At 40.5% G+C, this 17,248-nt stretch overlaps 8 protein-coding genes and 1 non-coding gene across 9 annotated transcripts; 4 read left to right on the forward strand and 5 right to left on the reverse strand.

Annotated features, from left to right (window-relative positions):
* Positions 1-286: 286 nt before the first annotated feature.
* NUP49 (FG-nucleoporin NUP49) lies at positions 287-1,636 on the forward strand (the record flags this gene model as incomplete). Its single annotated transcript, XM_056227841.1, has 1 exon — positions 287-1,636. The coding sequence occupies one exon, from the start codon at positions 287-289 to the stop codon at positions 1,634-1,636; it is 1,350 nt and encodes a 449-aa protein (XP_056087622.1).
* Positions 1,637-1,904: 268 nt separating this feature from the next.
* On the forward strand, positions 1,905-3,581 carry ROK1 (RNA-dependent ATPase ROK1; the record flags this gene model as incomplete). The annotated part of the gene is made up of 1 exon (XM_056227842.1): positions 1,905-3,581. One exon carries the CDS (start codon positions 1,905-1,907, stop codon positions 3,579-3,581), a length of 1,677 nt encoding a protein of 558 aa, XP_056087623.1.
* Positions 3,582-3,731: 150 nt separating this feature from the next.
* Positions 3,732-4,964, reverse strand: SPO74 (Spo74p; the record flags this gene model as incomplete). The annotated part of the gene is made up of 1 exon (XM_056227843.1): positions 3,732-4,964. The coding sequence occupies one exon, from the start codon at positions 4,962-4,964 to the stop codon at positions 3,732-3,734; it is 1,233 nt and encodes a 410-aa protein (XP_056087624.1).
* A 321-nt stretch (positions 4,965-5,285) lies between these two features.
* Skdi_7.trna5K lies at positions 5,286-5,358 on the reverse strand. The gene has a single exon. It is a non-coding gene; the product is annotated as a tRNA-Lys (tRNA).
* Positions 5,359-5,641: 283 nt separating this feature from the next.
* SUA5 (threonylcarbamoyladenylate synthase) lies at positions 5,642-6,922 on the forward strand (the record flags this gene model as incomplete). The annotated part of the gene is made up of 1 exon (XM_056227844.1): positions 5,642-6,922. One exon carries the CDS (start codon positions 5,642-5,644, stop codon positions 6,920-6,922), a length of 1,281 nt encoding a protein of 426 aa, XP_056087625.1.
* Positions 6,923-7,206: 284 nt separating this feature from the next.
* PMR1 (Ca(2+)/Mn(2+)-transporting P-type ATPase PMR1) lies at positions 7,207-10,059 on the reverse strand (the record flags this gene model as incomplete). The annotated part of the gene is made up of 1 exon (XM_056227845.1): positions 7,207-10,059. One exon carries the CDS (start codon positions 10,057-10,059, stop codon positions 7,207-7,209), a length of 2,853 nt encoding a protein of 950 aa, XP_056087626.1.
* Positions 10,060-10,731: 672 nt separating this feature from the next.
* On the forward strand, positions 10,732-11,397 carry CUP2 (Cup2p; the record flags this gene model as incomplete). Its single annotated transcript, XM_056227846.1, has 1 exon — positions 10,732-11,397. The coding sequence occupies one exon, from the start codon at positions 10,732-10,734 to the stop codon at positions 11,395-11,397; it is 666 nt and encodes a 221-aa protein (XP_056087627.1).
* A 95-nt stretch (positions 11,398-11,492) lies between these two features.
* Positions 11,493-12,824, reverse strand: YRB30 (Yrb30p; the record flags this gene model as incomplete). Its single annotated transcript, XM_056227847.1, has 1 exon — positions 11,493-12,824. One exon carries the CDS (start codon positions 12,822-12,824, stop codon positions 11,493-11,495), a length of 1,332 nt encoding a protein of 443 aa, XP_056087628.1.
* Positions 12,825-13,230: 406 nt separating this feature from the next.
* RAD54 (DNA-dependent ATPase RAD54) lies at positions 13,231-15,927 on the reverse strand (the record flags this gene model as incomplete). Its single annotated transcript, XM_056227849.1, has 1 exon — positions 13,231-15,927. One exon carries the CDS (start codon positions 15,925-15,927, stop codon positions 13,231-13,233), a length of 2,697 nt encoding a protein of 898 aa, XP_056087629.1.
* Between the last annotated feature and the right edge of the window lie 1,321 nt (positions 15,928-17,248).

Below are 17,248 nucleotides of genomic sequence, written 5' to 3' on the forward strand. Positions count from 1 at the left end.
ATATGACTTCACAACGAACAATTGGGAGGTTGTTAAGCTTGACTTGATGTTTGAGTGACCTTTTAACCTAGCTGAAGCTGTTCTTGTTGTTTCTTTCCGTTGTCATGTGCCCTGCGGTGGCGAAAAGGTGGACAAAGGAGGTTGATGCATATCACTCTACACGGCATTTACTTTCTAGCTTTGTCAACCAGGTATAATCGAATAAGCTTGGTGAGCTTTTGATTGATTGATCAGCGATGAGACGGAGAAAGAAGAGCCGTTGAGAGGTTTCTAGAAGAGGTGTGTAATGTTTGGATTTAGTAAGGCATCTTCGACACCTGCCGGAGGGCTCTTTGGCCAAGCTGGTGGGCCCAGCACTGGAAACACGGGTACTGGATTTTCTTTTGGCGGAAATCAAGCTGGACAAAATGCAGCTCCTGGTACAGGAGGACTGTTTGGCGCTAAGCCAGCTGGCTCAACCATGCCTGGTTCAGCTGGTGGATTGGGTGCCTCATTTGGCCAGCAGCAGCAACCTCAGGGGAACGCGTTCGGAGGAGGAAACACCACGGGAGGTGGTCTCTTCGGTAGCAAACCTACTAATATAGGAAGCACCGGCGGTGGGTTGTTTGCTGCTGGTGCCAGTAGCAACCCAGGAGGTGGTCTGTTTGGTAATAGTAACAGTACAGGTAGTGCAAACACCGGGTTATTCGCTCCCAAACCTGCAGGCGGTTCTTCCTTGTTCGGCAACACAAATACTTCTTCAGCTCCTGCACAAGGTCAGGGTCTTTTTGGTGCAAAACCAACGGGTGCGTCTTTATTCGGCAACAACACAGGTAACACGGCCACTGGCGGGGGGTTGTTTGGTTCCAAGCCGGCGGGAACCACCTCTTTGTTTGGATCATCAAATAATAATAATAATAATAATAGCATGAATACCTCAGTAGGATCACTCGGCAATCAGCAGCAGCAGCAACAACCACAAATGCAGTCTGCGTTGCAGAATCTGTTTCAGCTCCCCATCACTCCAATGACACGAATCTCTGAGTTGCCACCCCAGATACGTCAAGAAATCGAGCAACTAGACCAATACATTCAAAAGCAAGTACAGATTTCACACCACCTGAAGGCTGATACAAAAGATCATGATGAATTGATAGATTCCATTCCTCGTGATGTAGCATACTTGCTGAAGTCAGAATCAGCAACAAGTCAATATTTAAAGCAAGATTTGAAGAAAATATCCTCATTTAAATCACTGATCGATGAAGACCTGTTAGACACGCAAACTTTTTCGGTGCTTTTACAGCAACTTCTCACCCCAGGAAGTAAAATATCTTCTAATGAATTGGACAAATTCTTCCAGAAGAAAATTCAACTTTACGAGAAAAAATTGGAAGACTACTCCCGCATTCTTTCAGATATAGAAACTGCGGTCAATGGTATCGACACCGATTTATTTGGCGCACCTAGTAATCCAAATGCCACTACTATTGGAGACTTAGCTTCATCCGAAGCAGAAGACCTGCTACAATTAAAGACGGGCCTTGGTGCCATTGTTTCCACTGTCATTGAAGAATTCACTCTGTTCATGGATATTGCTGAGAGGATCGCTGTTCTACACCAAAAAATGAAATCATTGGCATCAAAAACCATATAAGTTCCTGTTCTGACGGTTATATACTTCGTAAAATAAGTACAAATGTAATAAATACTAAAAGCAATATAATATAGTATCAATAGCACTTTTTCGGCCACGATAATGGCGGCTTGTTTGCCGAACAACTACTTTTTCCCTTCGTGAAAAATTTTCTGCGATGAGGTCAGAATTGAAAAAAAACTAACACATTGGCACTTTCAAATGGCAAAGGCTAACAGTAAAAAATAAGGCATCACTACAGCATAATTTGCCACATTAGTAACTCAAAATGGATATTTTTAAAGTGTTAACTAGGGGCGCTTCAGTGAAGAAAGAGACTGGTCTAAAAGCAAAGGCAGCAGATTACAGTGTCATAAATGAAAAAAATGCAAATCATAAGAAAGATAATAATGAAGGTCAGATCACAAAAGAGCTCGATTTCTTTCGAAACAAAAGAATTATCAGCGAGGTGGAGAATGGAAAGGAGGAGAAGACAAGGGAGAATGATTTGAACGAGGGAGATGACAGCGGCAGTGAAGATGGAGAGATAATAAAACCGGTGATAACCAATGCAGCTGAGGCGTCTGCCTTAAGAAAATCGTATAAGGGTAATGTGTCAGGTTCAGATGTGCCTTTACCTATAGGTTCGTTTGAAGATTTAATTTCTAGGTTTTCATTCGATAAGCGTCTGCTGAATAATTTGGTTGAAAACGGATTCACTGAGCCTACCCCTATTCAAAATGAATGCATTCCTGTTGCTCTTAACAATAGAGACATCTTGGCATGTGGTCCAACTGGGTCCGGTAAGACCTTGGCATTTTTGATTCCGCTAGTCCAACAAATTATTGACGACAAGCATACTTCAGGATTGAAGGGTTTGATCATTTCTCCTACAAAAGAATTAGCGAGCCAAATTTTCATCGAGTGTTTTAAGCTGTCTCATAAGATATTCTTGGAAAAAAAGAGACCCCTTCAAGTTGCTCTATTATCTAAATCTTTGGGCGCCAAATTAAAAAATAAGGTAATTAGTGACAAGAAGTATGACATCATCATCTCTACCCCATTGAGACTAATTGATGTTGTGAAAAAGGAAGCTCTTGACCTTTCGAGGGTTAAACATTTGATTTTCGACGAGGCTGATAAATTGTTTGACAAGACATTTGTTGAACAAAGTGACGACATTCTTAGTGCTTGCAAAGAGCCAGCGCTGCGTAAGGCAATGTTTTCTGCCACAATTCCATCAAGTGTAGAAGAAATCGCACAAAGTATAATGATGGATCCTATCAGAGTCATCATTGGTCATAAAGAAGCGGCAAATACAAACATTGAACAAAAGTTAATATTTTGTGGTAATGAAGAGGGTAAACTAATTGCAATTAGACAACTTGTTCAGGAAGGGGAGTTTAAGCCACCAATAATAATATTTTTAGAATCTATCGCGAGAGCAAAGGCATTATATCATGAGTTGATGTACGACAGAATTAATGTTGATGTAATTCATGCAGAAAGAACAGTTTTACAAAGAGATAGAATTATTGAACGATTTAAGTCAGGTGAGTTGTGGTGTTTGATCTGTACCGATGTCCTAGCTCGTGGGATTGATTTCAAAGGTGTCAATTTAGTCATCAATTATGATGTTCCAGAATCTTCTCAGGCCTATGTCCACAGAATTGGTAGAACAGGTAGAGCCGGCCGATCAGGTAAGGCTGTTACATTTTATACTAAGCAAGACTCAGTAGCTATCAAACCGATAATCAACGTAATGAAACAAAGTGGTTGCGAAGTATCTAAATGGATGGATAAAATGGCTAAACTGACCAAAAGGGAGAAGGAAAGTATAAAGAATGGTAAGGCACATACAGAAAGAAAGCAGATCACTACTGTACCCAAGACTGATAGAATTAAAAGAAGACGTCAACAAGAAATGATTGTAGCATCCAAAAGAAGAAAAAATGAAGGGCTTTGAAAGCTAATTGTTCCGAAAAAATATAAATAAACGTATGTTTACTAGGCTTGAATATATGTAATTGTATGTGTGTATGTATGTGTGTGAGTATGCAGTTAATGTACCATAGGTAGTTTCATTTTCAGTAAGATTTCTTTTCACTTGCGTCGATCAATTGCGTGACCAGTTATACGTTGTTTCATTACCTCTTTTGGACATTCTATTCAAATCTACATTTCCAAAAGATTTTGTCATTTCAGCATATCCCTTCTGATAACTATCATTTAGTCCTTCTCTGTAAGACCTTGCTTCCATCCCATTTTGTATACTTCTTCCAGAGTTGAAACGTTGCTTGTTGTCTGGATTTCTCTCAAATGAAGCTTCAGTTTGATTTCCAAATGGCATAAACGGTTTAGTCTGACATAAATTATTCGAGCTGAAACAATACGGCGTCCCACCGTTTATGGAGTTTTGAAATTCTGCTTTTTCCCCCCAGAAATTAGAAGAATTGTTTGTGTACTCGTAGCTCTCCTCAAAAGACTTGCCATTTCTTTTCAATACCCTTTGAGGAGAATGCAAAGTGTTTATTGTCATATGTGGATTTCTGAAACTTCTAATAGAGGTAGGATGTTGATTTTCAGGTTGGTTCGAAAATTTACGAACTGCCAACTCTCTATTTAGTAGGGAGTTTTCTTGCATATGAAAGAAATTCAATTCATTCAAGATTTCACCCAAAATTTTCAATTCGTACTCTTCATCCAAGTCGATATCCCTGCATTCCAAGAATTTCTTCTGGATTTGCACTGCGTCATCGAAAAATGCTACGCTTGACAAACAAATGTCAATCTCTTTTTTAATATATGTAAGCAAGTTAGTTTTCAAAAAACTCACTTCTAACTGAATTTTAGTGATTGTTGTGGTAGCGGCAGAACACTCAGTTGGTGCTGAATTTGGCCTTTGACCTTTGTATGGCGAAGTTGATATGTTTAAATCCATGACTGGTTCCTTTATTTCTTCTAAACCGCTCGTAAAATGAAAAGGTTGAATGTGTTTAGATTTGTAACCTTCTGTATTGCACCAAAAATTTTCCCAATTTTTCAATTGAATCTCCTTAGCATTTAAACTGGAATCAGGAATCAACCTTAGGCCATCACAACAATCTCCTGTATTGCCGAATCCTTCGCGTAAATCTTTCTCATTAAATCCATTACCGTCCGTCTCACTACGACATGTTCTCTCTTTATCATTTGCTGACTTCTGATTCATAGGTTTATTCATGTTACTTTCCAGGCCGGTGGTGCCACCACCTTGGGAGTTCATGTTTTGTTGGGTACTCAAATCCAAATGAATTCTGCTTGAAAGGTTTTCCTTTTCTAACCCATTCGAAAAATTGCTACTTCCCATTTTCCAAAAAGTATCCCTCACTGCTTTTGCCAATATAAAATTTAATTGAATCAAACCTCGAATATTACTCCCAAGTAAAAATACAAATTATTGTAGTATATTTTTCAGACGACACAAAAGAGGATACTAATGTCATTTAAGACAGCCGTGGGAAAGGATAACGTATTCGATTACCAGGACTTAAGAAGAGAATGAGAAGAAAGACAATGAGAAGTAGACACGACAATATCTTTGAAACCCCATATTATGCAGTTCCCTACTCAAAAAAGTACTTAGAAGCTGTGCTTCGTTGAATATGGCGCTATAGCTGTTTTACAAAAAAGCCCTGTAGGGGGCTCGAACCCCTAACCTTATGATTAAGAGTCATACGCGCTACCGATTGCGCCAACAAGGCTAATTAATTGGATAAAATTAACGAAACATGAATATAATATAAGTCTACTAATATAAGTCTACTAACAATCAATGCAACAAAAAACTAAAAATCATTCTCTACGTTATTCAGATTTTTTTCACCGCAAGATTAGTTACCTCATCGCATAATTGCTAGGTAGTATTCATTCGACATCAGGAACCATATTCATTCATTAGATCCCTTTATTTTTATGCACTATTAACTTACAATTTGAAGCTGTCTGCATACTTTAATCTTAATCGTCTATTTCAGATATAATTATATGTATCTGCGACGATATTTTCTAACAATGAAATCGAAAGCACTATTTGATACTAAGGTTTTAAAAGTAAACCCACTATCAATTCGTTTCTCTCCGACTGCACATATAGATGGATCCTTGCCGATAATAAGTGACCCTGAAACAGAGGCAGCATTACTAGAGGCAGCGAGGATTATAAGAGACACAGATGAAACAGTGGCCTTTCCTACCGAGACTGTCTATGGGCTTGGAGGCTCTGCGTTGAACGACAATTCCGTGCTTAGTATATATAAAGCCAAGAATAGACCTAGCGACAATCCTTTGATCACACACGTTTCATCAATTGATCAACTTAATAGGAAGATCTTTAATCAAACGCATCTTTCAGACGCATCTTTGTTTGACAACATACCGGCAATTTATCGGCCTTTGATTTCAAGTCTTTGGCCCGGTCCACTAACCATTCTTTTGCCAGTATCATCCTCAGATTGTAGCACGTTATCTAAGTTAACCACCGCAGACCAACCTACGTTTGCGGTACGTATACCTGCTAATCCAGTGGCTAGAGCATTAATCGCTTTGAGTGATACGCCAATAGCTGCACCCTCAGCAAATGCGTCTACTAGGCCATCTCCGACTTTAGCATCCCATGTTTACCATGACTTAAAGGATAAAATTCCCATGATTCTCGATGGAGGAGCGTGCAAAGTTGGCGTAGAAAGTACCGTCGTCGATGGTCTATGCAATCCTCCAATGCTACTGCGACCTGGTGGTTTTACTTATGAGGAAATCACTAAACTAGGCGGTGAGGCTTGGTCTCACTGCAAGGTTGAGAATAAAAAAACAGTCGAAGAAGGTGAAAGGGTAAGAACGCCCGGTATGAAGTATAGACATTATTCCCCTTCGGCTAAGGTTATTTTGTTGATTCCCTATACTAAAGACAATATTATCAATGGAAAGGAGAATAAGATGCTGATGCTGAATAGATTGATTAAAACTGAGCTACAAGCCAATAAAAATATACACAAAATTGCTATACTAACTTCCCTAAAATTACAGGATTCCAATCTACAATCCAGTATCCTTAATGACCCTGATTTTTGCTCGACAACTTTCATCATCGAAAGACTTGGGCAAACAGGTGAAGAAATACAAGCTAACCTTTTTGCTGCTTTGAGAAAGGTAGATGAAACTGATAACGTTGACTTGATATTTGTTGAGGGTATAGGCGAGGAAGGAGAGGGGTTGGCTGTTATGAATAGATTAAGAAAAGCAGCTGCAAATAACTGCATACAATTTTAAATGATATTATGATCAGCTTTTCAATAGAGATTTAAGAAGTAACAAAAATTAAATACAAAAAGTTTCAGAAAATGAGGAGGAAAACAAAAACATTTTCACATTGCTTTTTTATATATGAATGACTACTCATATATGTTTCTCTTAATATCCATTATATATATATATATGTATATGTACACATATATAAATATGTTCCTATTAATTAGCACATCCTCCCTAAAAGGGCAGAATATGCACATGAATGGTAAGAAAAAAAGGTAGAACAAACGCCAAAACATAATGTATCAAACATTCGAATAATACGTCGGATCTCTTTCATTCATTTTCCTTGCCCACAGTTTTCTCAATTCATCAACGATGAATACAGTACTACTGATGAGTAACAACAGTAATATATCAGAAAATCCTAAACGTTCAGTTTTGAAGATACTTTGAAAAAATGGTATATATATGGCACACATTTGACCCAATAAAGAAAGTCCAACTGCATAGTTGAACATCTTGTTCGTGAAAAAGCCAATTTCAAATATTGATTTTGTGTTGTGTCTACATGCCAAAGCGTTGAACATGTCGAAGAAAACGAAACAAGTGAAAGTCATAGTAGTATCTCTGGCGGTTACTTTACCATCTTCGGCCATTTCTTTGACAAAAATGTAAACCGTCCCTATGATGATGCAAGCCGCAGTGGTTAGCAAACGCTTCAACACTTCATGAGTCAAAATTTTATCGGTACGTTTTCTTGGAGGTTTCTTCATAACTTCATGATCGACAGGTTCCACACCTAAAGACTGAGCTGGTGGACCGTCCATTAAAATGTTGATCCAAAGAATTTGCATTGCATTCAATGGGTTGGGGAGTTTAAATGCTGTAGATAGGGCTACCAACGATAGCGCAGCAACAGAGGTAGACAATTGAAAGGTTAGGAAATTTTGAATGTTATTAAAAATACCTTTACCCTCTTCAATGGCAGTTAAGATAGTACTGAAATCATCGTCAGTTAAAACCATATCTGAAGCTTCTTTCGCAACATCTGTGCCGATTCTACCCATGGAGACACCAATATCTGAAAGTTTTAACGCAGGAGCATCGTTGACACCGTCACCAGTCATTGCTACGACATCACCTCTTTTTCTTAAGGCACGAACAATATTTAATTTGTGCTCGGGTGTGGCACGAGCAAATATATTAACGTGGTCAATTACATTAGCAAGTTGATCATCAGACATCTTATCCAACTTATCGCCGGATAAAACAGAAAGCTTTGGATCAATGACTGGAATGCCAATTTGTCGTGCAATGTTTACAGCGGTATTCTCAGAATCACCAGTGATCATAATAATATGGACACCCCCTTGTAATAGTTGTTCAATGGCGAACTTAACGTTGGGTCTTGGGGGGTCGTTCATACCGATTAACCCCGTAAAGGTTAAATCTTTGATCAAGTCTTCAGTTAGTGGAGTTGATGAATCAGATAATGTTAGTTTAGCAAATCCAAGAACACGTAAACCTTCAGATGCCATCGAATTTGCACATTCATTGATTGTATCTTTTTGAGCATCAGTCAATTTTTCTGTTTTTTTGCCTTTAGATTTCAGGTAACTTGTAGAGTATTCCAGAATTTTTTCGAATGCACCTTTAACATAGACTGTACATTTATTGTCGGCGGGATTGAGGATCTTGGTAGCCATTAATTTTCTTTTAGAATTGAATGGAAGTTCTTGCACCTTTTGAACGGTGTTTCTAATATCAGGCATTTCAAAATTTGCTAATTGTTCTAAAAGGGCCACGTCGGTTGGATTCCCCAAAAATGTAGCATGTTCCTGGGAAAAAGATGCATTATTACAAAGGTTTCCGATAATTAATGTTTCCTTAACGTCTTCAGTTAAGTAGTTTTTTAGATTGCCACTAGAATTTTTTGTCTTCTTGTTTTTGTCTAATGACAAGACGTTTAGCTTATTAGACATACTATCTAAGCACCAAAGTTTTGATATAGTCATATGGTTTGAAGTCAAAGTACCTGTCTTATCGGAGCAAATGACGTTGACAGAGCCTAAAGTTTCGACACTTGGCAATCTCCTTACAATAGCTTTACGCTTAGCCATTCTTAAAACACCTAACGCCAAAGTAACAGTGACAATAATCGGTAAACCCTCTGGGATTGCAGCAACTGCTAATGAAACCGATATTTGGAACATTTCCAGCCAAGATCTACCTTGGATGATACCAACTAAACAAATCATACCAATAACTATGAAACTAGCCAATGACAGATCTTTTCCTAGTTTATCCATTGTTAATTGCAGCGGAGTCTTTGGCTTTTCGATGTTATTCATCATTTCGAAGACAGCACCAAAGGATGTGTTTGTACCCGTTCCAACCACAATACCCTTACCATGGCCTTCTTTGACCAAAGTACCCATGTACGCTATACAGGATCTCTCAGCGATCGGTACAATTGAGTTAGGCTGATCGTTGAAAGAAGATTTCTCAATGGTTTGTGAGGACTTGTGCACCGGTTCATTTTCACCGGTTAGATTACTTTCGTCAATGGACAAATCGGTGGCTTCAATGATTCTAAGATCAGCGGGGATTCTGTCACCGATTCTGAAATGAACCAGATCGCCCGGAACCAAGGTCGAGGCCAACACATGACTCTCCTGACCACACCTCATTAAATGACATTCAGCAGGCACCAACTTATTTAGAGCCTCTAAAGATTTTTCAGATCTATATTCTTGGATAAAGCCGACGGTAACCACGATAAAAATGGCCAATGTAATACTAACAGCATCATCGATGTTACCCATAAAGAGAGAGACGACAGCCGACCCTATCAATAGTAGGATCATGCGATCTTCAATAAAATTGGATAGGAACTTCTTGAAAAGATTTTCGTCATCCTCTACGGTTATTTCATTAGGGCCATAAAATGATCTTCTATTGTTAGCTTCATTAGAAGATCGCAAACCATTGTTCCCATCAGTTTCAAGTTTTTCGAGGGTTTCATCTGCGGACAAAGTACAGTATTCTAAGGAAGGGCTTGGTTTTGTAAGGGCCTCCGTGGCGGCGTCTAGCAATTCTCTCTCGCGGTTTGAGTCGTCATCAAGTAGACTCGCATTAAATGGATTATCACTCATGATTTTTGATCGTTTGATATAGCTTATGTTTGATCCTGGTTTTGTCTGTGCTTGTCTTTCCCAACTTTAAGGATATTATTATAGTTAGTAGTATTGTTATAATATGGGAATGAAAAGGACGAGCGAGGCAGATGCTAGTACGATTTGCGTAAAACAGGGGGATGTAAGGAAAACTAGGACTCTCCAATAAATGCTTGAAGGACGGACGGACGATAATGGACGACTATTTAGGGAACACGATCCAGATGTGACAACAGATTGGCCAAAAACTTGATAACAGATAAAAAAGTGCTTTTTTTAGTAAAGAATTCTGTCTTGGAAGAACAAAATGAGAAAAAAATGCAACTGAAATGCAAAATACAAAAAATAGCGATCGGTCTTGTTGTGTAGCGGCTATCTGAGGATGTGAAAACGTTCAATTGATATCAGCCGACCCTTGTTAAGAACGTGATTCTTTCCACCCATCTTCCACCACTACAACTTGAAAGAATATTCGCCAAAAAAATCGCCAAAACGAGGCGAAGTCGCCAAGGCGCGCGGACGCAGGGTAAGAGCTCCAGGGTCTGTACCGGTAATTACTAAGTTGTGGACGATATAGTAGCAGCTATGACAATTTAACGGTGAAAGCGGCGGGGTTGGTGGGAGGAGGCTGACGGTCGGTGCAACAACAATATGGTGGTAATCAACGGGATCAAATATGCCTGTGAAACGTGTATCAGGGGCCACAGAGCGGCGCAGTGTACTCACACAGATGGTCCCCTGCAGATGATCAGACGCAAGGGAAGACCATCGACTACCTGTGGCCATTGTAAAGAACTGAGAAGAACCAAGAACTTTAACCCTTCCGGTGGGTGCATGTGTGCTTCTGCACGACGGCTAGCGACTGGGAGTGAGGATGACGAATCACGGTGTCGTTGTGATGAAGGTGAGCCTTGTAGATGTCATACTAGGAGGAAAACCAGTAGGAAGCAGAAGGCAGGATCATGCCATAGCAGAGCAAGTCCTGAAGCGGCGAGCGCCAGCAATCTTGGAGCGTTAGATCTGGAGGCTTTTTTGGGTCTGAATGACCCCTCGTCGTATGGAAACGCAGCTGTCACACTGTCCAGTTTGAAGTCACCTGTGCAAAACGATGACACCAATGCAGATAGTATTGATGACCTGAATTTGTCTCCCCTCGGTACATTTGAGCAAGACCCCGATAAACTTCCGGATCCTTCCAGTGCTAATGACAATGTAACCGCCAATGCAACGGCAGACTCTCCTCTAAATGATATTGATATTCCATTTTCTATCAATGAGCTGAACGAGCTATACAAGCAAGTATCACCGCACACTTAAAATTCAAAAAAATGCATCTGGATATCCATATACATATGTGTAGACATATACATATATAAAATATCGTCAAAGCCCAACTGGGTTGTACACTTACTTTAAAGTTTCAAGTTTTGTAGTTTTTGTTCAGTCTCTTTAATTGTAGAGTCGGTGATTCCATCTTTTCTGGAGTTGGCGTTTTCATCATTCAAATATATAGACAATCTTTCATCGCTAACTTCCAATATACTTGTCTGATCGTTGCTTTGTAAAGACGTCAACCGGATAATATATTCCAGTAACGTGATGGATGAACTCTTGTTCTCCGATTTCTTTTCCTCTTCTTTCTCTTCTTCTTCCTCTCCATCTCCCTCTTCATTCTCTTCCTCATCCTCTTCTTCTTCTTCTTCTTCTTCTTCTTCTTCTTCCGCTTCTTCATATCCACTTACCGCATACCAAGCAATGTCGTCAAGAAGACCTTTCTCCACTTCACCCGCCACATTTTCCTTGTCATCGTGACGATCAATCTTCAACACCAACACTGGAGAATCCTGTTCTTCTAATCGAAGAAGTTTACCAGAAACGCTGAAAAACAGCTTCTTTATATGATTCAAATCTATGGCGAGTTCTTGTGGGGTATCCTCCTTGTCATCATTCTCATGATATCTACCATCATTGAAATCCTGTTCTATTTTCATGAAATAATCATACTTTTTTTCTGAAGAATGTTGCCTATATACTTCGATTCGTGCTCGCTTCATGTCCTCTTTCCAAACGATACCTGACTGACCATTGCTCTCTGAAGTCAAATTATAGAAAATAGAAAACAACGTAACTTCAAAAGTAGGTCCCACTCGAACCTTTAAATTTTCTTTTTCCTTCTTTTGTTTTCCATTGCGTTCTACTGCATTTCCATAATTTCTATTGCTTTCATTAACAAAATCAGAGGCTTTTAATAGCAAACCTGGTGAGACCTGGTGAGGAAGTGCGCTATTCAGATTGGCGCCAGATGTGGTTAAAGAAAGATTGATAAATGGAGTAATTTCTTCTATCCTCAATAACAGGTCTTTGATATAATTCTCCACTGCTTTTATAGCTTCATTCTGCGTTTTCGCACTTCTTGAACCCTCGACTCTTTCCGTCATTTCGTTGATCTTCTCATCAAACCTGTCAATCTCCTCTTTCAAATCCTTAGTTAATCTTAAAGTGATTTGTAAATTCGTATTCCCCCTTGCCGCTACCAGTTTTATCAGGTCAATGGCACTGGAAACTATAGCCATGCGACTTTCCAATTTAAACTTCAATTGATCTATCCTTCTAGCGTCACCCTTAGGAATCTGAATGACAAAGTTTGTTATTGTCTTCAATGCATATGTCGAGGCTATTGATATCCCGGATTTTATAGCAAATGTAACGGCCTGTGAACCGGCTTTGGCAAGAATCTCATCCATTCTTTCCAGAGATTATCGGATCTTTGATGGCAAAAGTTAATTTTTCTGACGTTTGAGGTTGGGTAAAGCGATCATATAAATTATAGTTCTCTTTTAACTTAGGGCCTTCTCACCATGTTCTTTTTTTAGTAGTTTCGGCTGGCATTTTGCCGCTATAGAAAACCAAAGGGAAGAGGTTCTAGAGGCTCATACAAGATGTACCTCTTTGACATAGTTCAACGCCTTTCGTCTCTTGAACTTTATGATTACACTTTTTTTATCGAGAAAATTATAGAAATATTTAATAATTTGACCCCATCCTCTATTGCTATCATTTTAAATATATTACCATTCCTGCTCGCCATCATGAGATGTATACTGACCTCATATTTCCTTTTTGTTCTTGTTTTGTATATGTACAAGAAGACTAATGTGAGATATACTGGAACGCAAAACTGATATCACCGTAGTTATGCTCGTTTTTCAGTAAATGATCGTTTGTTTTTTCCAAAGCGTCGTGATTCAAATGATTCCAGGTTGTTGCGTCACCATATAGCATCGCAGGTGCTCTTTTTAATTGCTTGCCCTGTGCATTACAACGTTTACAATGGTAAGTTTCGTGTGTTTCACATATTGTGTCCTCATTCTTCTGAAACAATTGTCTCAAATTATCAGAACTGAACAATCTTTCAACATCTTCTTTCGCATCGACCACACACGAACTCAAGCTCATTTTCATGGATTGCCTCTGAAAAATTTTTTCTTCTATCGTACCAGTCGATATGAATCTGTAAATGAAACAATCCTTTTTTTGACCATCTCTCCAAACACGCGCCAAGGCCTGTTGATCGGCAGCAGGATTCCAATCTGGGTCCATTAAGATCAATCTATTCGCACCAATCAAATTAATACCACACCCACCAGCTTTGGAACTCAACAGAAAAATGAATTCTTGCCCCTCAGGATCGTTGAATCTGTCCACTAATTTCTGTCTCTTGTTGATTGACATGGTGCCATCTAAACGCGCGGCACTGTAGTGCTTGTATCTGCACATTTTTTCAATTAGATCCAAAGTCTGAGTATAATTAGAGATCAGAACAATTTTATCATCGGATTCAGTCCTAATTTTGTGAAGAAATCTTTCCAAGATGGAAAATTTGGCCGAATACTTTGTTTGCACGTCCCTAGATTTTGAAGCGGGCATACTATAATCATCAGGTAAATCCAAATCATTTTCGTCGTCGAATTCATCCTCAAAATTCAGAAGATTGGGGTGAGTACACAGTTTCTTCAATATGCCAATAGCCCTTAGTGGTTGAGAACCTCCGACACCCTTAACCACTTTTTTTACTTCTCTGGACTTGATTAATTTATTGTACAAATCGTTCTGTAATGGCTTCAAGTTGACAAATATAACGTGCTCATACTTACAGGGCAAATATTTGGACAGAATATCATTGGTACGCCGAATTATAAACTTGGAGACGATTGTAGATAGTTTTTGTAATTGCTCCTCACTCTTTGAGATTTCCTTATCGGTAGCATCTGCATCACGTCCCCTCAAGATTGGTTTCTCGAAATTTTTTCTAAACTGTGCTCTGGTTCCCAATAAGCCAGGATTAGAGAAACTTAGCAGTGCAAAATACTCGGAAAGATCATTTTGAATGGGTGTACCGGACAGAATGACTCTTCTGGGACAGCTGATACTATCCAAAGCTGTGAACGTTAAAGAATCACCATTCTTCAAACGATGGCCTTCATCTGCAAGCATTAGGCCTATATCGCATGTTTTCAATTGGTCAACGTTACGACGTAAAGTTTCATACGATATGATCAAAACGGGTTTCACAATATTTCTACCTTGTGCCTGAGCCCATGCATGAACAGCTTGTGACACCGTTGTATTGCCACCACCCATTGAGGATTTTTTCCCGTCGACGGCCAATGGAGTTAAGGTATTTGGACCCAGCCATTTGACCAATTCATTGGCCCAGTTGTTGACCAAAGAAGACGGACAGACAATGATGCACTTGTCGATGAGTCTCTTACCCTGCGGGCCCTGCCTTAATAATGTCCACATAAGCGCTATGCATTGTAAAGTCTTACCCAGACCCATTTCATCTGCCATGATACAGCCATAGGCACCTCTATTGTCTCCTTCTGTCTTTTGAGATTGTGAAAGGGCCTTTTCGTCACTTTTCAGTGGTTCTTCATTGGAACTGTTGAACGCTTCAGCTTCTAGATAATCCTTCATGACAAGCCCCGTGACACAACGGTACAGAAATCTGACACCTTCGACTTGATGGGGTCTCAAAATCTTGGCCAGCCTTGGGTCGATGACAACGGGGACATTGGCAAACTTCTTTTTGCTTTCAGCGAGATTTACCGAATCTCCCAACAGTTCACGCAGGGATTTGTTTCTTACGCCGTTTGTCATCAGAGCGGGATGATGTCCTATTCTCTGTGTGGGTTTTGGTTCCTGGCTGTCCTCTTCCTCGGTCGCATTCCTCTTTTCCTGGCTGTTCTTGCCCACTTTTTTCAACTCTTCTTCCCGGTTGTCCATAGTCGTGTCATGAACAATCATTTCGCCATCGACAGAGGGATCGTATAGCACTATGGCGAATTCGTCTGTGGGGTCATGCAAAGGTCGAGGTTCTGGGGTGATTTTCTTTTTCATCCCCAGGGTTAGTGGGAGACTATGTCTCTGTACGTAGCCCTTGATGGGGACAGTGAAGGATCTTTTCAGAGTATACTCGATGTGACTCAATCTAGTTGAGTCCCTGGCCAGCCTTTGAGCACTAAGAGCATCCTTCCGTCGTTTAGTCAACTGAGAAAAACTTATGTCCTGGTGGTTGTACTCCACTTGGTCGGCATCTACGTCCAGCCCACAATAAGATACCGTGGTGGATCTTTTCCTTAGGCTTCTTCCTCCCACGATATTGTCGGCCCCGGTGGCGATTTTGCCGGGAGCGGGTGGAATATGGGTATTCTTGTAGGGAACCTTGAACGGCTTCGTTAGCTGGTTCACGGAGTTCTGCACATTTATGGGTCGAGGTACTAGTCTTGGCCGTTCGCCAGCTCCTATCCCATTGGGCGGTCTGTCTGGCAGCTTGTGTCTCGCCATTAATCTTGGGTTTGGAGTGTTTGTAACCTTAAATTACAGTCAGTTTTTCGACCGTTCGGCTTTTCTGTCCTCCTGTAGCCGCTGTGGTGGAGAGTAGACAACTGGTTGCTGATTGAACGATGAGATTGACCACTTTCTCAAGTATGAGAGAGGCCCCTGCTCTTGACTACAAATCCATCTTCTATAGTTTCTTTTTTTTTTCCCTTTGTTTGTAATTCCTTTTTATTTTTTTTTTTGCGCGAAACCTCGCTCTATATTGGGTAACGCGTAAAATTTGCTTTCATATTGCACCGAGCGAAAGGGTCCTTTTGCATTGTCGAAGACGCCGATGAGGTCTCTTTCACTTTTGCGCATAACGTATCTGCAAGATTGTATTGCCCAGGAATACTTTATGTAATACGTACTCCATCATGACGTTCGAGAGCAACTCAACAGAACACATACTTGCTCCTTTAGAGCGAAGATCTGTTTCGTGCGGATATATCAATGAACCGTTGAAAAAAAAATCTGTTTTTCCAGGGGCTTTCGCACGCTGCAGAACGCTATATGCAAGTATATAAAAGCGACCACACGCTAGCACGACCAGACACGGACGCCATTGGAAGAGACGCTTCTTTCACCGCGTAGGTCGATTTATTGCACCATCCGTGCTCCGTTCAGCGGCACTCTCTCGTTATCGTCCATAATTCCAACGCTCCGTCTTTGCACCCCACGCTTCACTCACAACCATATATTGAACGTGGGTTTCCTTGAAATGCAACATCATCGACAACGGAGCACCACGGAAAACGCAGAGAAGCTTTTGTCAATGCGCATTTCTTTCATCGGAGTAATCTTTGCAGTCTCACACAACGTAAACCGGAGTTGTCAACAGCGACTAGCAAGGGGTTATGTTTCCCGTGGGGTCACACGAGCGACGGGAACCGCACCGCATGTAGAAAACCGATCATCAATCACTGTTGGATACCAAGGGTCCGGACTTTGATTAAGGTCCGTTCACCGACGACCCATTGTTTCTCTTTTTCCCCTTTCTAGCCTCGCTCTTCGCTGACCTTGCCCCCGCTTTCTTGTCCTTAAGCGTTCCTCTGTTTGCTCTATCCGGAACAGGCGCTTTTTCGGACCGCCAGCTCGCGCGGCCAACTCTGTGGATCTCGCAGGCACTCGCCGGTTTAGCCACTCTTCTCTGGTGTCTGCGTCGAATTCCCTCGAGAAAGAGAAAGATTGGATCACAAAAGAGGGAAAAAAAATGGGCCGATTTCAAGCCATTTGGTTAGCCCACAGTAAAACACCTCTTACGAAGGCGCTTTTTCAACAATACGAG

The sequence above is a fragment of the Saccharomyces kudriavzevii genome (genome assembly GCF_947243775.1).
Source record: "Saccharomyces kudriavzevii IFO 1802 strain IFO1802 genome assembly, chromosome: 7".
In the NCBI taxonomy this organism is placed as follows: domain Eukaryota; kingdom Fungi; phylum Ascomycota; class Saccharomycetes; order Saccharomycetales; family Saccharomycetaceae; genus Saccharomyces; species Saccharomyces kudriavzevii.